Raw genomic sequence first — 23,007 nt, 5'->3', positions numbered from 1 at the left:
TCATTTTCTCTTCTACTCGCTTGTTTTCTCTCTTCGTTTGAGACCAGCACAGTCAATGTTACCATTTTCCCATTAGTATGACGAGCGGCTAAAGGAACCCTAGGCTGGCAGCTGATGATGCTACTGCGGACCTTGGCTGGCTGTCGACTAAAATAGAACGCCGATCTTTCTGGCGGATAACCCCGCGAGGTGGCGTGAAAAGCACACAAGAACTGTCATCTCGAAAATGACTTGTTCCTTTTTTCTTTTTCTTAGCACATGGTGTATCTCCTGGTGTCTCTTGGCGCCCTGCCTGCTCTTGCCCATCATGTCGATACCTCTCTAAGAGTAGCACCTGCTATCTTGGTCTGGCAATGCTCGCTTTAGCCCCGTCAACATTCGCCAGCATCGCCAACGCCAACCCCGGCTGCGACATGCTCGACTATGGCAGCCCGGAATCCGTGGGAATGCTCTCCAAGACCCCCAGGGACATGGTTTCCAACTTGACGCATTTCACCGAAACGCGCAGCTTGGGCCGCCGTTCGTACAACCGGACGGTGCCCGTTGAACCCGGCGGCATCACCATCGTCGCCAACAGGGGTACCATTGTGAGCTACAGTGTACTTTGCCTTTGGGAAGCGCAGCTCTGGGCCGGTGTCAACGGTATAGAGGACACGCTGCTGCCGACGCCACTGAGGACATCATCTACGACATGGCCAGCTTGGCCAAGATGTTCACCACAGTAGCCGTCCTGCGCTGCCTAGACCGGGGCCATTCTGAGCGAGAAGCTGGTGTACAAGACGGGCACCGAGTACCTCTACCCGGACCTCAACTTCATGACGCTGATGCTGGCCGTGGAAAAGGTCACAGGAAAGAAGCTCGACGACAGCATCTACGAGTACACGTCCCTGCTGCGCATGCACAGCAGCACCTTCTTCAACCGGGGCAATGTCGAAGGCCCTGAGTTCAAGTACTACAAAGCAAATAGCCGCGCAGGAGCTCCAGATCTCGGTCGAGAGAAACGTCCCCGGGCTCCCACAGCGGCCGTAGCCTGTGCATGGAACCGTCCACGACGAGAATGCCTGGGCGCTGGACGGCGTCTCGGGCCGCGCCGGACTCCTCTCCACAGCCGGTGACATGGCGTGATCCTGCCAGATGATTCCAAACAACGGCACCTATGGCAGGCACAGGATCCTGTCCAAGGTGTCAGTTAACTTGATCTTCACTAACTTCCTGGCGGACCTGGGCAGGGACCACGCTGTCGGGTCGGGCTCGAGCTGAACCAGTTTTTACACGGAGGGGTCCATGGCCAACATGCTGGCGGCGAGCCACACGGGCTTTACGGGCACGTCAACGGTGATTGACCGTGTAAGTGGCACACTGTTTGTGCATTTGAGTAACCGCGTGCATCCGCCGAGGAAATGGAGCAGCAATCACAATGCGAGGGAGACACTGGGCGCCTGGGTTCCGACGGCGGTGTAGTTAGCCTTGGTACCCATGTTGTCGTGTAATTGACGCTCCAAGGATACACCTCTGTCAGTAACGACCGCAAGTGGTCATCTACACGAGAAGAAGTCATGCCTTTCCACAGCAACAGAACCAAGGCAAATGGTTCAGGGTTCCGGGGTGAATCGTCACTCCGCTCGGATCGTATGGCCCACTTTTACCGGTCCACGGAGCACAATAATTACCCAAAAGGGTGGCCAGCCCGGACCACGGCCCCTGATTCGCCGGCATCTCATCAATTCTCTCAATCGCATTTACCCGGGGCCCCACCCCGTGTCTCTTCAACTACGGCCCTTTGCTCAAGTCAATCGAGCTACGGAGTAGATACGTTGTCATGGCGGAGAAAATTCTTAACAGTCAACTCTTTTTTTTGCTCTTGTGCTAGGCCTGGAATCCCTGGTCGCAATGGATGAGATGGTGTGCCGGAGGAAACCCTGACCTAGAGGCTTGGTGATGGCTCGTCCTGAGTTGTGATAGCGGCCGCTTCGCTTAAAAAGATGGTCTGGGACTGTTTCTTGCTTGTGGAGGGAAGAAGCAAATCTACCCTTTTATTTTCCGAAAAGAAGAGAAAAATTACAAAAAAGAGTATATCGAGGGGCTCAACTTCCCACAATGCCATATTACACCCTCCGCAAATCGCTGGTGGCAGCCACCGTGCTGCTGGCAGCTGGTCGAGCCACGGGCTACGATGAGCTCGACATTCTCGCCGGCCAACACGTCGTGTATTCCTTCCCGTCGTCCAGCCAGCCCCCAGACGAACTGATGCGGCTCACAAGGGCCGGTCTCGTCGGCGGCGTCATCCTGTTCGGCGTCAACGTCGATGCCAACACGTCGCAGGCCATGTCGGCCCTCAAGGACGCATACAACTCGTCGCCCGCGCCGGCACTCCTCAAGAAGAAGACGGGGAAAGACGCGCGCTTCCTCGTAACGACAGACCAAGAGGGCGGTCAGGTGCGCCGCATCAAGGAAGGCGAGCCGAAGCTCAGCGCCAAGCAGATCGGGGCTTCTGCCGACCCGGCCGCGGCGGGCGAGGCCGCCGGTACTGGCGCCGCCGACAGCCTCCTGCGCTACCAGTGCAATTCGAACCTGGCCCCCGTCCTCGACGTCTTCCGGCAGCCGGGCGACTTCACCGACTACTACGGGCGGTCGTTTGGGAACACGTCGCGAGAGGTGGTGCGCGCTGCGGTGCCCTTCATCACCGCCCAGCAGGGCCGGGGCGTGTCCGCGTGCGCCAAGCACTTCCCCGGCCTGGGGGCGGCCTCGCACGACGCCAACACGGACGACGAGCCCGTCGTGCTGAACCTGACGCTCTCGGAGATGCGCGCCGTCGACGAGGCGCCGTACGAGGCGGCCATCGCAGCCGGCGTCGACATGGTCATGGCCTCGTGGGCCGTGTATCCCGCCCTGGATCGCCGGCCGGCCGGCCTGAGTGCCAAGTGGATCAAGGGCGAGCTCCGCGGCAGGCTGGGCTTTGAGGGCGTCACCATCACCGACGCCCTCGAGGCCGGCTCTCTTGCTGCGTATGGCGACGCCGGCGCCAGGGGCACCGCTGCCGCCGCCGCCGGCATGGACATATTGCTGGCGAGCGGGAAGAACGTTACGCAGGGAGAGGCCGTGAGGATGGCGCTCGTGCAGGCCCTGAAGAGGTGCATGCTGGATCGCGCCGAGTTTGACGCTGCCACGGGGCGCATCGCCGCCGTCAGGAGCCGGATTGCAGCGTAAGGTGCGTGTGTAACATGGCAGCGGTGATGGATCATGGATGCTCCGTACACGGCCATGGCAGAAATCTCTTGTTGCTCGACATATTTTTACCACACAAGCACGTGGGTTCCAATGGCAGCCTTGATTTGTTCCTCGACCAAGAAAATAATTAGCGTACGCACTTCCACCAAGACTCTATATGGCTCCTGCCTGCTTAGACCCTCCCCCTGAGCGCTGTCCGTGAAGCCCCTATCCCCTCTGCGCGCCTCTGCGTAGCCTGAAGCCTTCCAGAATGACAAGCTTGTGGCTCCTCTTGGTAATCGGGATCTTCTTGCCGCCGACCTCCTCGCGCTCAACCTCGTCCTCGGTCGCCCACACAAAGTCCTGGTGCTCGTTGGGGTCTAGCCTCACCGCCTGGCCGTCGGCGACCTCGACCTCGACCTCGAACTGGAACTTGCCAATCAACTTGGACCGCGTGCTGTTCCTAAACTCCTGGAAGGCGTCGGCCCTCTGGCCCTCGGTGACCAGGCGGGCCACGCGGCGCGCCGCCAGCCCTGCCTCCTCCCAGAGCTCCCTGGCGCAGCCGTGCAGGATGCTGGCGTCGTCGGCGTCGACCGCTCCCCCCGGGACCTCCCACAGGTCCGGCATGGAGTCGTGGCTCGTGCGCTGGACGAGGAGGACGCGGCCGCGGGCGTCGAACACCAGGGCCCCCGTGGCGACGCCGTCCCACGGCTTGCCGTTCGTCTGGATCCAGCTTTTGAAGGGGACGCTGAACTGCGCCAGGGACGCGTCGTGTGAGAAGTGGAATGGTGGCGCTTTGGCCTTGGTGTCGTTGCTCCTTGTGCTTTCCATGGTCAACGCTGCTGTGGCGAGCGGGATATGGGTTCGGATTCGGTGTCTGAAGGAAAGGGGCTAGGAGGTAGATGGGACTTTTCTTCTTCTTCTTCTTCTTTTAAAGTATTTGAATGCTCGGAAGGCTCAAGTGGTCCAGAGTGGCTTTAAGTTGATGGAGCCTTGCATCGTGCAAAGACCGAAAATTACTGCCCGTGTGCGTGTGCGAGTGCGAGTGTGAGTGATGAACAGAAACAAACACCAAGCGTTTGCTCAGTTGGAGCTTGCATAGCGCCCCGTTATGAGTCACGCCTGGTGGGTCCCATCTTGAAGCGCCTATTCTCGACGGAGTTTGCTGAAATACGTTTGTCGCAATATGGCTCAAATTGACGTCAGGCTCATCTTTGAGGGTGGCTGCTCATCGTCGGGCCGCATGACCCAGACCTCTCAAGAATCAGAGTGCCGACGGCGGGAGTGGCGGCCCAGGTTTTCATACACTCCGATAGCTGTACAGGCAAAACCGCAAAGCATACTTTGTCCGTGTTATATTCGTTCCTCGTTCCGCTTTCTTATTTACAAACATCATACGAGCCCATTACGCGCAACTGTTCGAGTATAAGCCCACGTCGGGGGAATGCAAAACCATAAATGCCCAAAAAATTCCGCCACAGAAGCTTTATCTCATGACCTGATTCTCGCTGACTTTATAAGTCTGGTTTGTTGCAACATGTAATCCGCCAGTTAAATTCTCCCTTCGTCGCTCAGCTGGGCATGCCACCTAACCATTCATTGTCCTCTACGTATTTCCCGCCAAACAAGGTAATAGCTTTCATGTATTTGTACAGCGAAGTCATGTTGTGTCATGAGAGTCATGAAGAATGTGAACGCACTCACCGGCTGCCGCAGTCTCTGCATGTTGCGTTGCTGCATGCCCCGGCAAATACACAAATCACCCAAACGCCGGACTGACCAAAAAACCCCACAGATACGAAAATAGAACTGAAAAGGCATCAGAAAAAAAAAGGAGCATCATTTTATATACGCAAAAGACGCGGCGTGCGATTAGAAAGTTCGTGTCTAGTCATGAGCGTTGCGCGGTCGATTGATCGATTCGGCCAAGATGAAAACCGAAGAAGAGTGAGAAAAGGCCCTCAGAGACGTCTGGCAAGCCATCAATATTCGGATCGATACGTCTCATAATGTCAGCGGCATGGACCCCGTCACGGACTTTTCTGCCCTCACTCGCAAGTGGTTCGCGTATGTTTCCAGCCCGTGAGCCGCGATGTGAGCCACAGGCCAGACGGCCGATTTGTTTACCATCCATGCTGCGAGACGGAGAATTTGACACGCATAGCCAGTAAACCCATCCGGTGATAAAACAGACTCGTGTCCACCGATCGTGCCTGTAGCATTCGGTCCTAGCCGCATGTTGATTTTCAACTCGGCTGTTGACAAGATGTCTCTGACCTTGTCCAGCAACTTAATATCCTCTTCCTCCAAGAGAATAATCGCTGGAACCTGGCTGAGATCGATATGATCTTGGCCCACAATACCGAGGTACGGCCCGACTCGCTCTTGGAGCGCAGTGATCCATCCGGCAACCACTTGCGCGCATTCAGCAGTGCATAGAGCAGTCTGCATGGGCAGTTCGTGGCTAGTCTTGTCCGCAAACGTAACCCCGAGCTTGTCTGACATGGATAGAGAGTCAACAGCATAAAACGAGGCTGTTCTGAGATACCTCTCGCGTCTTGATATGCTTCGTCCCGTACCATTAGCGTCCTGACCGGTGCCGAAAGGCTTGTCGGCGTGCATGCCGTTCAGGGAGCTTTGCGTTGCCGGGGAATCCATAAACCCGGGGTTTATGACCGAGTTGGACGATGGGTCTGTCCCAGTTTCAGAAGAGCAGGTCGGCGACCGTGCTTCATCTTGCGTCTCAAAGCCTCGGGAAAGCTCCTCAATCATGCCATCCCAGTCTCGTTGCCAGATCTTTGCTTTGGCTGGACCGAAATCAACAAACAGCTTGACGTATGCCAGATCCAAAAGAGGAATCGCGTCTGCAGACATTGGTCCCAAGCCAAACGGATTTGGTCGTTCGATACTATGTTGTGGGTTACTGGACCATGCGATTTGCCAAGCCTTGAGGGCAGGTTCGATGTGCATGTGCATCTTTTCTGTTTCTATGTTGGTCCACGTCCTGTTTTGATGGCGTTGTCGGGTTTCCCAAATGTAGTTGTGCAGCGCATATATGAGCACCAAACAGCCAAACGTGCTGGGCTTCAGATCTGTCAGAGGGGTATCTGTAGTGTTCATTGGTGACCCGAATTGGGGCTGGCTGTTGCCCATGGAATGTTGCCTCTCATTTGTGCGCAGAAGATCCCCCAACGAGTCGAAGAAAGTTAGGCGGTTGTGGTTGGCAGCTTCAACTCCTCCCCTCGAAGCAAAGGCGGCGCTAGATTCCGCGGCGAAAAATTCTTCGTCACACGGAAGGTCGAGCGTGATCTCGGAATTAGTCAAGGCCGGGCTGTGGTTGAAGCTGGCAACAGCCATGCTGGACAGAATGAAGATGACGTATACCGTGCGTTTGTGTTCCTCCATCGACTTCCACTGGAGCCACTCTCGTTGCTCTTCTTGCTCGGATATGCGCGTCCAGTCTCCGGTATCAGCCATGTCAACATCTTGCTTGGTTGACACGTTGCCCTTGCCTTGGCTAATTAGACCGGATGATTGAGCGAGACTGACGAGAGACGCACAATGCGTCGACGCAATATCACTCGTCACTTTGTCGGAGCAGGTGTGGCCGTATATGACGTTGAGTAGCATGGCTTGAACGAGCCACAACGGTGTGCTGGAATGAGCTTGGTTCTGTTGGACTTTTGAGTCAGTAGAGATGGTACTCAGTCGTGTATCGGCTCTGCGGACATCGGATTTGCGTCTCTCATCAAGATAAAAGAACACAATCTTTTTGGCCATGTCAAACAAATCTCTGGACTGAGCATGTTCCATCTCGTAAGCAGCGCCGAATGCAGCCATGGAAAGGAGCAAGCACCCATTGCCACCTGCGCCGTTGGAACGACCTATTGAATCAGGAGACACATCAAAGGACAGTGTAGGGAGGTGCAGGAATGGGAGATGAGGGTGAAAACATGTCAAGTAGGCCCTGACGTATCTCTGGAGATCCTGGGTACTGGGCACGTCGATGGCCGGATTTGAAGAGGAATTGCCGCCGGATTGGATTTGAGGCGAGCCTAGCGAGGAAAGTGAGGGGTTTTTACGGCTACCAAAAGGCAGACAGTGGGAAAGGATGGTCACTATAGCAGTCCGGGTGGCATTTGTTATGGTTGTCACGGGAGAAGCGGCGTGGTTCCCCCCGTTGAGGGATGACGGAGTTTCCTGGGCGGCGTTGAAGCCGAGGGGTGGGTTCAACGGTTGTGAATTCATTCCAGATACGACGGACGTGCTCAACGAGCTCAGCGAAGTTGGAGGCGCGGAGAAGTACGGGTCATTGATCTTTTGAGTAGCTGGCTGAGGTGATAATGGAGCACCACTAAGGAGATCTGGAAAGACTGAACCATTTAAATCCATCGCAAACGGGTTCGGCATCTGCGGAGGTCCCATGACGGAGGGTTGCCACATGGTACTCGTCCCAGCCGGGGCCGGGTGGTTTGATCCATCTACCATAACATCGCTAATTCCACTCTGGCTCGTCGTGCTAATAGCCGACGGGCTCGATCCGTCTATCACATGCTCGTTCGTGTTGAATGACATTTGATGCTCAAATCCTGTTACCCAGTCATCAAAGTGCTGCGTCGCGGCAACGTCGGGCAGACCTTGGCCAAACGGAGATGTCTGGTCCAGGGCCATGGATTGTGGCGAATCATTGTAGTGTAGAGCGTTGGGGTTGATTGTAGATCCCGGGCCGAAGAAGAGACCCTCAAAGTCGAACTCGGGGTTGAAGACGGCCATGGGCGGCGCCGTCCTCAACCCACTGGCGTCAAAGTCATTGCTCCCAACCTGCGATGTCTCCAGTTTGGGAAGCCCATGCTGCAATCCTCTCTGCCCCAGAGCGGCGGACATGCCGCCAAAGACGTGGTCCAGGTTATGGACCGGCAGTCCGACCAGGCTGGGGTGACGGCTGTGAGCCATGCCCCGCGCTACCGAGGCATTCGCAGAGGCGAGCATCTGCATCGCAGCACCGTCTACGTGGCTGATGGTGTTTGCCCTTGGGCGCATGGGAGCCGCCGCGGCACCGGACCCAGCGGCATTAACGCCGGCCACGCTGTTCTTACGTCTGCTCTGCGCAGGAGCAGCACCGCTGGCAGACTCACGTCGATTGCGAGGGCGCGAGGACGGGGTAGATGTTTGGTGAAGCTTCTGCTGGTGGCGAAGAAGCAGGTCGCGACGAGCGAAGCATCGTGAGCATTCGGGGCACTCGAACGGCTTCTCCTTGGTGTGGGAACGCTCATGCCTTTTCAGGTGCTCGAGGCGAGCGAAGGAGCGCTGGCAGGTTGCGCAAACGTGCGGGCGAGGCTTGTCCGTCTTGGGAGGAGGAAAGTTGGCGGACGGGGCCTTGGTATTTACGGTGATTGTAGAAGCTAGAGCACAGGTGCATCAAATGGTCAGCCGAATGAGCACAGAACTATCAAGCAGCACCGGCGAGGAACGGACACGGCATGGATGTGACTGGACATGACCCGATAACGACTTGACATGAGGCAAGGCACGCCGTGGCCGGAACAACAGGAGGGGCAGGCAGTGCAAGCAAAAGGTGTCGAAAGTGGGCTCAAGCTCACCAGAGTCGTCAGCAGCAGCAGCAGCAGCAGCAGCAGTAGTAGCAGCAGTAGCAGCAGTAGCAACAGCAGCAGGTGGGTTGCTGGTGCCAGCCGCAGCGCTTGCCGTGGTGGGATTCGACATTGTTGAAGCGCGCGACGAGAGCCTTGGGCCAGAGTCGTCCAGAACCATGGCAGGCGTGTCCTATCTCGGGAGATGGAAATGGCCGCGTGAGGCGAGACAGCGGCGATTGCGAAACTGCTTTGTTTTGGGGTGTCGGATTGCGATGCAAGAGGCGGGTTGTGGTCGCGGGGTGGGCTCGCTGACAGAAATGGTGGTGACACGGACACTCGGGCGCGCAACAGCACAAGCACACAGGCACACAAGCACAGAGAGCGAGTGCGTGAGTGAGTGAGACTGAGGGCGAGACTGTGAGTGTCTGGTGTGTCGGCTTCAGTCAGCAAAGGCAGGCAGGAGAGGCGAGACTGGAGCGCCGTGGCGGGCGGATGGCGGATGACGGATGGCGGGGGGGTTTCGACAGCTTTGTTGGGCAGATGGAGGGGTCAGGTTCAGAGGTTTGGGAGAGAAGAGGCGTGCTCAGCAGCCGACAGAAGCATGTCAATCCGATGCGCCAGCTGGGACGACAGATTGAGGCATTACAAGTCGTCTATTGAGATCACGTCGGTCCCGCCAACAGAGACAATTCCTGCTTGGGACGGGAAGATGAGGCAGAGTGGCAGAGACGGGGAGAAGGAGGAAAGAAGAAGGTTTGGCGGCGTGGGACGAGGGCCGCGGGAAAGACACAGGCAAAATGGCACAGTGCGAGCGGACAGTGCGCCGCCGCATCATCCCAGACGGTGATGCTTCTCCGTTCTGGTGACAAGGCCAAAGACCAGACCAGACCAGACAGACCTGGTTGCCAGGCTGGTGCCAGGGCCTTCTTTTGCAGTGGCGCATGACGGCCGACCGTTGGGGCGCCGCGCCGACGGCACAGGTCAAGTACTCAAGTGCTACTACGGTTGACCGGTATTAGAGGTGCTGCGGACGCTGCCAGGCCTGGTGGCGATGTGGTGATGTGGTATCGTGCCTGGCCGGCCCCAGCTCGCGTCTCCCAGTCCTGGCCGTCTCCCGAGGGGATTGTCAAGCTGGCGAGCAGGATGCACTTGAGCCGTTCCGTGAGTAGTGAGCCCGGGCTCGGCTGGGGCCCTCCAGGATACACACAATACAACTCTGGAGCAAGGCCTTGGACGCGCTGCTCTGCTATCTGTGCCGTGCTCGGAAGAGAATCGACAGGGGGGTTGCTGGGCCGATGCATGGGCCAAACCCAGTCGAGCAACGGTATCGTGCTGGCTCGGCTTCGACGATGCTACTCATCAAGTCGATACTATCTCTTGTGAGCTTGGGGGGGGCCATTATACGATACTACTAGTACTCGGCCATGGTACGTGTGTACATAAGTACGGAGAGGACTGCTTGGGCAGTACCCAACAGACGCAAACAGAGTCTAGTATGTAAATACGGCAAGTCTATAATTATAACCCGTGATTCCAAGAGGCACGGCCTCGGAACGGCCTCTGCAATGAGACCCCGGAAAGTGCACATTCAGTCCACACAAAATAAAAGCCAAAAAGAGCACGGACGAAGCGACGAGGCCAACGACAGACACGACACATGGCGATGAAACGTCAAACTGACAGAAGATCCGGGTCACCAGACCACTGCTCCGTGCCTGCGACGCAAAACCAAAGCGCGCGGGTTTGATTGATTCCCATGAATGAAGCTGTCGGCCATTTCAATGATTATGCTCGGGTCCGCAGACGACTAGCCGCCAAGCCATGCATAAAGCGTCGACTGTCACCGTCCACAACGGGGGTTGCGGCAGAGCCATGGTGCCATTGGGGACGTGTTTCACAAAAAAAAAGGCCAGGCCGTGCCTGATGCCATCATCATCAGGCGCCACGTCCAAAATCACTCAAAGCTCAATTGCGACAGCACTGTACCAATACACCCATCAGTGCTTGTGCAATGTTTTGCGTGCTGCGGTATACGCTTGGGATCCAAGAGCAGCGTTGCGTCTATGTAGGTACATACATACATATTTACCTGGCAAGGTGTCAATAGTGCAGATTCGTCCATGTCGCTGCAAAAGGGCGTGTGTCCAAGCGCGCGGCCCAGGGTCATTTCTCGACAGCAGCGCAGACCAGATGACCGTCAAGTGCGTTTCGGGATGAGATAAATTCACGCCATTGCATCCAGTCCCTGCGCCGCCGGGTGGGCCCAGCTCTTCCACAGCCTTGATCAATTCCCAGTTCCGTTGGGAAGCCGCCGCTATCGTCGAAATGATGTCAAATAATCCGCATCGCCGAGCCTCTCGCGGACGGCGCCACGACCGCCTGGTGGTCTGACTGCTGATACGACGCCGGCCAACTCGCAACGTGGAATGAATGAATGAATGAATGCAGATGTTGCCATGCCTCTTTATGCCCATGTATGGAGCAGTATGTATGTATGTATGCCTGCCTGCGATGATTGAATTGATGGCCAAACGCGGAGGTAAAGTACTTAAGTACTTGGGGTAATAGCATGTTTGTGCTCACTCAAGTACTGGGTACTTGTACCGAAGCATGCAGTATGCATGCATGTCACTGGCACAGTGTACTACTGCGTAGCGGGATGAGTGAAGTACCTAGATGTTGCATCTCGACATACTTTAGGAAAGGCCCCGTCACGACTCACAATGTCTAGAGCCCATGACGCTGATTCAATGCGCCGTTGTGAATAATGTAGGGCGGAACTACGGGTTTTGTTGCCGGCATTTATGATTTATGCCGCCGAGTTATCGCACACTTTTAGTCTCAGGCTGGTCGGCTGCAGGCCATTCCCGGCTCAGCGTGTTCCAAACACAAAGTTATAATAGGAGACATGGACCGCGCACTCCAGCCACAGACGCCTATGTCGTCTTGGATGCATGTCTGCCATGATAGTACATGCAATGTTTCAACACGTACGCAAGTGCTGTCTGGTGTCAAGCTGCGCCCCCGGATGGCTGAAGTCACTGCATCAAAGCCAACGCGGGAACGGTTGATGAATATTCCCCGAACACCGAGTTTCTGCGTCCCTGAATACTTGTGCTCCTGTATCGGTCGTCGAGAGCGGCAAAAGTCCATATGAACACGCTCAGTGGTGCTCAAGGTACTTAAGTAGGTACCAGCACTTTGAGGCTCATGCGATGGCGATATCGGTCTTTGCTCATCAGGAAAGCCCATCAGCACACATTTCTGTCTGATTTTTCTTTCCTCATAAGCACGGTCGGCCGATATTGACAGTGTCGGCCATTGAGCAGCATTAATTCGTTTCCTGTAAATACGCTAGCTACCAAGGGGTTGGGTAATGGCACTGGGTTCAACCGACGTTTCTTGGGTTATTCCCACCAACGGGCCACAGCGGCAGGCCACAGCGGCAGACCACAGCGGAGGGCACCGAACACAGTGCGTGTGAGATTTCCGTGCATGCAAGACGCAAAAGTGGTCCACGTTGCCCCGTCCCGTCCCAAGCCTGCACAGGTGTTATTCGGTTTAGCTCTGGGATTTATCAGAGCTAACTTGCTGATAATCACTATCGACTAGAATACGCAAAAGATAGGGCCCTGTTTAACGGGTGCTTCAGCGTTCAATGTGAGATACCAGGGGCCGCCATCTTCTGCGCCGCCCGGCAAATGGTACTTAGAGGCAAGGAGGCTGGAAATAAAGCTCAAGAACGGATTGCTGCCTCGGGGTCTGAAACTAGCGTCAAGGGCAACAACCAGGCCTGAAGCGAGTGCGCGATTGTATGTATTAGTAGTAAGTAGTACTAGATGTGGCATTTGTTTTCCAGAATGGCGGGAGACTTTTTTTTTGTTGAGACATTTATCCGCATCAGCACTCGTAGTACACATGATGCTTGAATAATATCTCGGTCCCGAGGTACCGTGGCTGTGGCGGGAGGGATTCACCGCAAATATCGAAACCCTTCATCAAACCTGGGCGACAAGCCTTCCTTGCCACCGCCGCCGCCGCGTCCGACGATAAGCTTTAACTGATAGCCTTTGGGGCAGCTTTTGGTCGTTTCATCACGCCGCAATGCATCAAGGCCGAAGTAAAGCGACGCTCAGGAGACAAAGCCGTCGTTTGTGTCTCAGTCGCTTGAGCCACCAGCAAGGTACCCAAGTACCTGCCCAAGTCAGTCATCAACGTCCGTCAAGAAGCTCAAGAGTCAAGTTGCTGCTGCGGCTGCCATGAAGAAGGAAAGGGAAAACATGGCCAGCACGATCCAAGCCCTGAGCGGCGCTGGGACAGATTTAGCAGCCGATCGATTGTCGAGCTGTGACTCTGCAGGGCACATGCAGGGATCTGAGGCCGAGCCGCCCGCTGATTGCTCCAGCCCGCAGCACGCCTTTCACCTGTTTGGCCTTAGCGTCTGCAACCAGACTGGTGAGGGCCTAGTCACAGTGCGCCGAGTTGGAGCTGCTCAAGGGCTGGCTCTCAAGTTGCTGCGCTGTACTGCAGTCAACCGTGACTCGATGTCCATCTCGGCTCCCTCATAAGCCTTCCGCCGGTGACTGCCGAGTTTCATGTTACGATATACCCCCACCAAAAAAAAAAAAAAAATTCAATTCTCATGGACGACGCTTCGATACCAAGACCCAAGGACAGTCGAAAAGCACTCGTCGGCCTTGCAGTGCTGTGAGCGACGTTGCCTTTGCTTCTGACTACTGCAGCCTTCTATTCTAATCTTCTTAGAGACCCCCTGCTTCTGTGTATGTATGCACCAAGGCATGTAAGTATCATCTGCATGACCTGTGCCCATTTTGACCCGTTTCGCTGTAGCGCTGATGCGCCAATTTTATATCCAGTCGCCACGGAGCCAAGTTTATGCCTTGCCAGCTACTCAAAGCACCTAGGCAGTTCGTTGCAAGGCTGGGCGCTTGGTAGGCAAGGCGAAGCAACATGATGAGCCAGCACAAGGTCCCCGTTTGATTGATATCATGCCAGTTGGACTGATTGCAGAACATGCTCCGCAGAGACGCAATTGCCATGGCAGGTTTTGATGGAATCATTGACGCCATCAGTGATGCTTCAATCTGAGACTTCTGTATCAGAAGAACAAAGTATCATAATGCCAGTGGGTAAGCTTGTGCTGCGTGCACAAGACCTTGAAAGGACGTGGTTGGATCAGCAGCCATTTTCCATGCTTAGATCGCTACACATCTGGCTTCATTAAATGTCAGAGCTGCATACTAGCTTAATGTTAAATCAGATGGGGTCAATACAGAATAAACATAAAACACCGCTTGCGTGGAGAATACCAGATGGTTCGTATAGCGTCAATTGGTGACTGGTGAGGAGTTTAGGCGGCTGGTGGCATGTTGCATGTTGCATGTCGCATGTCAACGGTTGGCTGGGAAGGAGAGACCGGTTGGCCTTGTCGAGGCTCAGCCACACTGGATACTCCTCCTACTGTCTGGTCTGGTACATTACTTACGGTTGTCAGAGAGTTCTGAATGGGAAGGAGCCAACAGTCGACGAACGCGCGCAATTTACTGTGCAGTGACGGTCCTTGGCTGGCGCCGTGTGGAGATTTGGTTGGGCCTAGATGCTTTCGTCCTCCAAGCCAATACGATTCGTCAACACCAGCCAACTTCATCAACAGGGAACCACCAAGTACTGTCCAGGGCAGGCTTGCTTGCTTGTCCCATCCATCCCACTATCCACCAATCCACCAGGCATTTGAAAGAAACGTCGGCGTGGAGCACCCATGCGCTGCTTGCCTTGTTCCCACAGGACGGCAGGCCGAGTGGGCCGTTGGCCTGCCTTTGCGAACTTCCACGCAGTTGCTAGTGCCGGCTGGCTTGATCACGGCGAAGAGTGGGCACAAGCTCCAAGGACGGGACTAACGACAGGCGATGCCAATACTGGAGACCGAAACCCGATAAGACGGCCCGTTTTCGTCAGCTTAACCTATCCGATGCCTCCATCAGGTCACAACATAGCTCACCGCCAGAGCCTGATGGCGGGTCGATAAAAGAACAAAGGAGACCAGGGGAGCATGACGAGTGAAAGTGCAAAGCGCGGCCAAAAAAAAAAGGTACCTGGTGCGTCACTGGCTGCCATGGCGAGGCAAAGGGTTCACAAAATGGCGCCATGGAAGTAAGGTCAAGAATAACCCTGGCAGGTGCAGGATGAGACAGGGCACGATGTGATGATGGCTGAAGATCCAATGGCTGCGGTGTTAGATGTCTCCGCCAGCTCATGCGCCTCCAAGCTTCATCGTAGAGTGGTACGGCATCCAGGATATCAGGTTGCGATGCTACATGCGGAGCACAAGCTTCGCGCCGTGGCGTGGCATTCGGTTGCTCCATGGGAGCCTTTCTGCGACCAAGGCAACGAACTGGTCTTGTCAACCGAGCACCACAAGGAAGACTCGATAACTCGAAGCATGGCCATGTCAATTGTTTTCACTCCCGCATTCGACAGGTCAGCAGTATGAGGCGGTCTATTTTCCAGCAGCCGCATCTGGATCTGTATAGAACAGTTTTAACCATGTCGCAGCCCTTTGTGGCCGAGTTCAAACTTCACATACATGCACTCACCATATATCAGTATCGACAAGAGTTCGGTGATATTTGGAACGCTGTCATGGCAACACACGCCTGTCGGCGGCAGCAGGAGATGCATCGGCAGGCATTCCGATCACTGGTGCCCAAAGGCCTAGCCTGATAATACTACTGTTATTCAGACAATTTCAAATTCAAGCAAGGCTGAGTCCAAGTCTTTGTCCAGAAAATATCACGAGCAAGCTCTATCCAGACCCGAGACCTATCTCGAGTCACATCTTCACCAGTTCGCCAGTCGGTTGCAACTAAAAGGGTGGTCATTCTACGTGGCTCGAGCCTACTGTTCTGGATACATACATAGCACTGGCATATATTGGACCCGGCAAAACGTCATAATTCAGACTTTCGCACAGCCTTGGCTGTTTGCCATGACGTTACTATAGGTCCATCCGCCAAATGTTGTCCTTTTCCAGTCACAACATCATGCTGAAGAAGAAGGGACCTTTTCCAAAGCTCTGTCACCCGGATCCCACCATGCATGTTCGCTGACGCACAGTCCTGGCTTGAAATGGCTCCACGTTCCAGACTCGCGGCCAACTTCTTTATCCGATGGACCGACCGATCTTTGCTCCGTGGAGGGTCTCGAATGTGGATATGTTTGACTCTCATTTACGGATTTGCGACGGGCGAAATCAGACCTGTGTTGCGCAGTCAAACAGGCTATAAAGGGCTAGGTCTGTATATTGTTGGTCGTCTACAATCGTCTATCGAAAGCGAGTCCAGTTTCTTCTCCAGTAGCATTAAACAGAATGGAACGAATTTGCTATTTGTACGCTTGTGTATGGACACACTGCTATCATGTTGCGCAGTGTAGCAGCAAAAAGCAACAGGAGGCATCAATATAACCAGGTGACTCCAATGGCATCTCGGTACTAGTCGATAGCATCGAGGCTTAGCCCCGAAAAGGTCAACGATGAATCTCTCTAAGAAGTATCGGTTCAAAAATACTTGTTCAAGATATGGATCGTTCACTGGCCACAAGTTTACCAGTTTCACTGGGCGTTGGTGCCTCTCACGAGTACGCGAGATTGAACTTCACATTCATGAGCCATCTTCGGAATTATTGAGGTGGCTGGCACCCATGATGCACCGGGATACTAAATAATGATTATGGCTACTTTTTATTCGTCTACAAATCCTTGGGATGCATGGCTACACTTTTAATGCAGACAAGATTGGACAATCCTGCAGGCCCAGTATGCACAACGGGCGAGGAAGCATACTCCAGGAGTATGTGGCACATGCCAACCAGGTCGAGGCATTGCCTGTCTTCCAGACGACCCTCTTGATGTGGCCCAGATGTACCAGGCCATGATAGTTGGACAAGGCCGACCGTTCCGTGGTACCAAGTTGGTATGAGGAGCCCGGGTCGTTAGGAGCTCACGAATCCGCAACACAGAGGATTAGTGCAGCTTGTCCCGAGTTGCCAACTTCTCAGCACTTTGTCGAGTTGGCTCAGGTCTTCCGGCAACGGGCCATTGCTAGCCCGATGTACGGAACGGTCATAGAACAAGTGCCGAGAGGGCTTTTCACCATATGGACAACACTTGATTAGAACGCATTGTCTGTCTCGCAATCGGTGTACCTGTCTCTGACTCCACCAATATAACCCCATGATGTTCACCCTGGAGGTTTCTGGGGTCGTAACAAAGGGGTGATTGGGCCGACATTCGCACTATGGAGCATGGGTTACCGGAGTGATCCATGGAGCCTGAGTACGTATAATTGTATGTACATACATACATACATGAGTGTGCAATACTAGATTCAAGTATCTCTCTGTACCTGGAGGGCGGCCTTGATCAGCCAGGTTTTTGGCCCCAGCTTGCACCCACCAGAGGCGCTGACACCAGCGTCAGGGCCCCTGCTTTCCCCAGATTTTTAGTGCGGTGCAGATCACAACCAAGAAATTAGATGTGGACAATGCTGAATTTGCAACGAACGACCTGGAACCCCAGAAAGTGCGCGGCGTGGATGCTTCCCTGGCCGGAGGCATGCATGAGCTAGACCCTGGGGTAGCACGGCTTGGTAAAAGCCTACAGCAACGAGTGGTACATACTCATCACCAGGAACGAGGAAACGGATGCTTGGCCAAGGTTGTCATTCGCCCACTGGTGTTACTGGTCTGCTCCTCGGGAGAGTGATTCCCCGAGCAGTTCACCACTTCTACCACATATTGGTCAATAGGCTTCTGTTGGGCAATGAATAAGTAGGACAACTTGCTGCCCATGACACCAGGGACCACGGCCATGGCCCTTTGAGATGACGACCTGACGAGCTGGGCCAGACGGCTTGCTCATCGCAGGGCAAGGGCGTTGCGAGTAAAAGGCCACTCCTGGCCACCAGCGATTGGCTTTTAGGTATTATCAACTATGCCTTATACGAAACGATTATGTCTCTAGTATGGGGTAGGGAAAAGAGGAGAAACAAGTCGCGCGGAGCCGCAGAATGGTAACCCAAAATGACAAGCAGACGACGCATGATGGATACGATTTCACACGAAACGAGGTAAACTGTGAGGGCGGTGCAGCTCCGCCGTGATGCCCATCCCTCACATCAAACAAAATCCAAGTCCCTTCTCCGGAGCCGAAAAACATCGTCTTTGTCAGCACCGTCGTCCTGGCCAGCAAACCATGACAACGAACTGGGTGTGGTTGTCGGCAAAGGTCTCGGCGCAAGTTGTTTGTCTAGAACCACTACTAAAGATAACACATTCAATGCAACAACAGGGATACAACTCCAGACCCCACACACATTCTCAGCATGGTGAATCCAAGGGGCCAATCGATTAAACAACGGCTCTGGGGGTTGCATTAGTGCTTGGAATTAGAGCAGAGGAAAGAGGTACTATCTTTTAGGGCCATCTTCGTCCAGAAACCGCTCCCGCACACCGGCTGAAGTATCATGATTGTATGAAACGGGATACATTTGGGCGCAAACCAACACCAGGTCATGCGCATCGTCGTAGGGGGCTCCCTGTTGTAACCGTGGATCCGTACCCTTGGGGCACGACAACTGTCCAGCAGCGAGGGCTCATGGGATGAGAATTGTCAATTCGAGCAAAGGACGCTTTTCGAAACCTAACTCGTGGGGTAGGTGACACGTTGTCGGCTGGAGATTGCAGTTCTCAAAAGCAATCCTTACTAGTTCGCTTTGGCCAGACTGACCAAAAGTGATAAGTGACATGGATTAGTATGACACTTTCGGATGGTGGAATACCTTCTGCAGTGTGTGAGCAGCATTCTGGGCTGTTGTTATAGCTACCCTAGTCGAATTACTGAAGAATGTCACGCTGGTGTGAGCTGGGGACGATCCTATCTTATAACAACTCCTTGATTCTCGGTGGGATCACATGCCAAGTGTTTCGCGGGTTGAAAAGTGTCGAAGCGTGGGGGTTGGACGCAACTATTCTGTTCACGCCAAGTAATGATGAACACGCTTGGATTTCTACCAGAAAAGCCTTGGGATACTATACAAGCTGCCTCAAGAGATTGATTCCAAACGAATTCCGACCAGGCATGGAGCGAGTCGAGCCCTTTTCCATGAGCTTGTTGGTGTCCAAGTGCCTTTACTTGCAGCGCGTTGCTTGAATTATATTACCCGTTGTCAACTAAGTGGACTAGCCAGCCATGGATGAAAAAGCACTTAGTCCCGACGGGTATCCTGAAATACATTTCATTTGAGCTGTATTTAAATATAGTGTGAAAATGTATATAAAGGTAGTATATTGTTACTGGGCGAGTTTGGCGCTTTCGCTTAAGTCACGGTTATATTCGTCTTTAACCTGCCCCCTATTGTCCTTTTCTGTATTCTTGTATTTTCTCTTAATGGATTCCTTGCCTATTTCTCCCTTTCAAAACCTTTGTCTTCTTTTTGTCCTTCTTATCCGCGCCTTTCATGATCCCCATGCACAATGTGCCCGCATGCCTGGAGGGTTGACCCTCCTTTGTGCCATCCAGCGTCAGTCAAGTAGACCCAAGATGCACTTTTCCGTCATGCACAGAACTCAAAGAAACAGCAAGTACTAAATAATAAAAATAACGTTAGATACGCACAGCAATACTCCATTCGCGGCAACTGTCCAGCCATCCATGCGTTTTGCTAAGCGCCAGCCACCCCGGCCGTGTTCCACCTCATGCAAGTTGCAACTCCTCATTGTTCAATATTCACACGAGTCTATTTCTCCCCGTGTCAGAGAAGAAAAGCGTCAGACCCAGTCAATGCCCCCTCGAATTGGCAACGGCGGCATTTCAAACTCGCTGCGTCGTGTGGAATCCCGGCTTCTGCTCGCATCAATGAAGTCCCTTGCCCACGCGGAGAGGCGACGTGCCTACGTCACGACTACACAACACCTCTCATTCCCCTAGAGCAAGGGAATATTTCCTTAAAACCAACCGCATCAACCTGACCGTCCAGAAGATCAGTAACAGGCCCCCCTCGATCCTCCTGTCCAGACGGTGCTTGCTCGTCTTGTAATGCAGCAACCTCGCTGCTTGCATGATTCTTACCAACACCGCAACGCCTGAATTCTATCCGCAGACAGACTCGCCATGAAGCCGTCATTCGCACTCGTCGCTCCATCGCTCCTCCCGCGGCTGTGCCTCTCGGCCGTCGTGACAATCACCGCTCCCCCAGCCATCCCGTCCGACGAACCGCAGTGGAAGACGGCCGACACGTTCACGTCGGCCATCCTCAACAGCACCAACTTCTACCGCGGGGAGCACAACGCCACCGCCGTCTCGTGGAACGAGACCCTCGCGTCCTTTGCCGCCGACCACCTCGCGCGGAGCGGCTGCCGGTTCGAGCACTCGGGCGGCCCCTACGGCGAGAACCTGGCCGAGGGGTATCCCAACGCCACGGCGAGCGTCGAGGCCTGGGGCGACGAGAGGGACCGCTTCGACTTTGGGGACCCGCGGTTCGCGCACGACACGGGCCACTTCACGCAGCTGGTGTGGAAGAGCACCACTGCCGTCGGCTGCGGCAGGCGCCTGTGCGGCGAGTCCGGGTGGTATCTCGTGTGCGAGTACTGGCCGAGGGGGAATGTCATCGGCCGGTTTGGAGACGAGGTCGGTCGGGAGATATCCGCCGCGGCCCTGTTGAGGCCGAGTATCGTGTCTGTTGTGGCTCTGGGCATATGCGCTGTGATATTGGCCGCGGCGTAAAAGTGCCTTTTTTTTTTCTCTCCATGGCCATGGCCCCAGTGCTGGTATGTTTTATCTGCCTTTTTTTTTAATTCATGAGATTATGACGAATGGAACCATTGCGGGTTTGTGTAGATATTATAAGCCATGGTTGTATGTTATTGGAATGGCCTAATGTAACGCTGTGCTCATTTCATTCGGGGACAAGCTCTACGCTCGGGAACCTAGACACAACTACTAGATGGAGTTTGTCATGTATTTGGTCACTGTTGCCAGTCTCCATGCCATCTCGGGCTCCGTGAACGTGAAAATCTTATTCAAGATTTGCAATCTACAACCCTAACGAAGAAGTCTGTCGGCTTGACAAACCAGTAATTCTCGGTTTTCCAAGCATCTCGCCTACCAACCAGCTCAAAGTCAAAGTTTCTCACCAGCAGAGGAATCAGCTTGGACATTTCCAAGAAGGAAATGTGTCGACCCAAGCATGTGCGCGACCCAAGACCAAACTACAAACGATTAGCAGACTGCCAAGGCCGATGGCCACATGATTGTTACTCACCGGCAAGTAATATGCGTTCATGGCCTTTATATCAGCTCCATTATCATCAGTCTCGATCCACCGTTCTGGCCGAAATTGCTTCGCGTCAGGGCCAAACACGTCCTCATTGTAGTGCGCGACCCAAGTGTTGAGACCAATAACCGAACCCGGAGGGAAGAAATGTCCGTCAAGCTCCAGGCCGCCGTCCGTGACTACCCGCCAGAGCGGTAGGCCAGTCGCAGCGTGCAGTCGAAGAGCTTCTTTGATGACAGCCTGCAGATACGGCATTTCTTGGCTCTGCTTGAATGTCAAGTGCGTGCCATCAAAGAGACCCTCCGAGAAGCGCTGCTGGACCTCGTCTCTTAGCTTCTGCAAAGAGTCTGGATTTCGAATCAAGTGGTATAAAACTGCCGAAAGGCTGATTGCCGTGGTGTCGGCGCCGGCAATAATGTTGGAGAGCCCCATCATGAAAAGGTGATATGACGTAACCTTTTGCGGATTGTCCTCATTTTGAACCATGAGTTTCTCGAGAAAATCCTGAGGAGCATTCTCATCCAAGGAGACGGATTTGTCTGCATATTGACCTCTTTCCGACCTTCTCTGTTGGATTCTTTCGCCCACAAACTTCATGAGGTATGTTCTCCCGACAGCTCCGCCGACATTTAGTTTGTTCATGGCGTGGTAAAGGTACTTGTGCAACGCCGGGAAGATGCCTACCAAGGTGCTGTATATCATGGATCCATGCAGGGCTCTCATGATGCCATCAACGTCGTCGCCACGGTCGAGGAAGCCGAATCTTTTGGAGTAAGTGATGTTACCAATGACATCAAATGCGTAACACTGGAACCAGTGCGTCATGTCAATGATGGAACCGTGTCTAGCAAACTCGGAGAGTCGTCGCTGCAGAATATCGGTACACTCGTTGACGTAAACCTCATAGCTCACTAAGCTCGACATGCTGTAGAGGCCCTGGAATCGCCTTCTGGTTTCTGCGTGTCTCTGAATGTCTCGATCCGGAAACAAGGTCCAACGGTCGGGCGATGGGTGTTTCCAACCCTCATACCAGTCCGACTTTGGCATCTTGGATGCGATGCCGTAGACTGTGCCCACGGCTTCCGGTGCGTCGATGCTGTACATGTTGGGGGCAATGCGCACAACCCGGCCGTACCGACGATGCAATTGAATATTGTCATGTTCAAAGTGTCCCTCGTAAACACGCTTAACATACCAAAGGCGCGTAAACCTTGCCCAGAAGGGTCCAGGGAGATATCGCAGTGGGGAGAAGACGGCGGTGATGACGGCTGAAGACAGCCATGCAAGAGCAAAGGCAACCAGGGCGCCGCCCAAGATCAAGAGCAAGTACATTGTGGCTTATCCCAAACACGTACGGAGGAATACCTGGGAAGGTATGTCGCTGCCCTTGGGTTCTTGCCACCAAAGCCGTAACTTTTTGGTCCTGACTTTGGCATGGCCAACGATTCGGGCGCCTAGGTATTTGATATCATTCGGATCACGGCAATCCTCGGCTGAGACCTGGCCACAGAAGGAGTTGACCCCAGATTCCGCATCCGCAGTGGATAAAGCAGTGAGTGATTGCCGCAGCTCACTGCCGGACCCGAGATACCGAACAGCGAACGGCGAACGGCGAACATTGACCACCAGTCCATGGCCAGGCCATCAGCGCAAGCATCCCCGCATTATGACGTCCAAAGGGAGGGGCGATTTCCGAAGTTGAGCGTGCCCATGGCGTGAAAGCAAGCGTCCGTGATTCCGTGGGGGAGTTCCGGGTCGGCTAAAGTTGTTGGAAATCTCTCACACGCGCCCCATTCGCTGTCTGTTCGCACGTCATCTCGCATGTCTGCCAAAAAAAAAAAAAAAAAAAAAAAGCAAGC

General features: G+C 54.2%; 7 protein-coding genes across 7 annotated transcripts; 4 read left to right on the top strand and 3 right to left on the bottom strand.

Moving 5' to 3' along the window:
- Positions 1-353: 353 nt before the first annotated feature.
- Positions 354-1,115, top strand: MAA_02454 (beta-lactamase; the record flags this gene model as incomplete). Its single annotated transcript, XM_007820452.1, has 2 exons — positions 354-587; positions 744-1,115. The coding sequence occupies 2 exons, from the start codon at positions 354-356 to the stop codon at positions 1,113-1,115; spliced, it is 606 nt and encodes a 201-aa protein (XP_007818643.1).
- A 982-nt stretch (positions 1,116-2,097) lies between these two features.
- MAA_02455 (Glycoside hydrolase, family 3) lies at positions 2,098-3,207 on the top strand (the record flags this gene model as incomplete). The annotated part of the gene is made up of 1 exon (XM_007820453.1): positions 2,098-3,207. One exon carries the CDS (start codon positions 2,098-2,100, stop codon positions 3,205-3,207), a length of 1,110 nt encoding a protein of 369 aa, XP_007818644.1.
- Positions 3,208-3,435: 228 nt separating this feature from the next.
- On the bottom strand, positions 3,436-4,038 carry MAA_02456 (NUDIX hydrolase domain protein; the record flags this gene model as incomplete). Its single annotated transcript, XM_007820454.1, has 1 exon — positions 3,436-4,038. One exon carries the CDS (start codon positions 4,036-4,038, stop codon positions 3,436-3,438), a length of 603 nt encoding a protein of 200 aa, XP_007818645.1.
- A 1,173-nt stretch (positions 4,039-5,211) lies between these two features.
- On the bottom strand, positions 5,212-8,976 carry MAA_02457 (DNA binding regulatory protein AmdX; the record flags this gene model as incomplete). Its single annotated transcript, XM_007820455.1, has 2 exons — positions 5,212-8,609; positions 8,808-8,976. 2 exons carry the CDS (start codon positions 8,974-8,976, stop codon positions 5,212-5,214), a joined length of 3,567 nt encoding a protein of 1,188 aa, XP_007818646.1.
- Positions 8,977-13,057: 4,081 nt separating this feature from the next.
- MAA_10676 (uncharacterized protein) lies at positions 13,058-13,366 on the top strand (the record flags this gene model as incomplete). The annotated part of the gene is made up of 1 exon (XM_011412394.1): positions 13,058-13,366. The coding sequence occupies one exon, from the start codon at positions 13,058-13,060 to the stop codon at positions 13,364-13,366; it is 309 nt and encodes a 102-aa protein (XP_011410696.1).
- A 6,620-nt stretch (positions 13,367-19,986) lies between these two features.
- Positions 19,987-20,598, top strand: MAA_02458 (uncharacterized protein; the record flags this gene model as incomplete). The annotated part of the gene is made up of 1 exon (XM_007820456.1): positions 19,987-20,598. One exon carries the CDS (start codon positions 19,987-19,989, stop codon positions 20,596-20,598), a length of 612 nt encoding a protein of 203 aa, XP_007818647.1.
- Positions 20,599-20,894: 296 nt separating this feature from the next.
- MAA_02459 (Cytochrome P450 CYP5080B5) lies at positions 20,895-22,480 on the bottom strand (the record flags this gene model as incomplete). Its single annotated transcript, XM_007820457.2, has 2 exons — positions 20,895-21,083; positions 21,137-22,480. 2 exons carry the CDS (start codon positions 22,478-22,480, stop codon positions 20,895-20,897), a joined length of 1,533 nt encoding a protein of 510 aa, XP_007818648.2.
- Positions 22,481-23,007: the final 527 nt, after the last annotated feature.

This window comes from Metarhizium robertsii (genome assembly GCF_000187425.2).
Source record: "Metarhizium robertsii ARSEF 23 chromosome Unknown MAA_Scf_1, whole genome shotgun sequence".
Lineage (NCBI taxonomy): Eukaryota > Fungi > Ascomycota > Sordariomycetes > Hypocreales > Clavicipitaceae > Metarhizium > Metarhizium robertsii.
The sequence above is the reverse complement of the archived record's forward strand: the minus strand, read 5'-3'. Positions and strand labels throughout refer to the sequence as shown.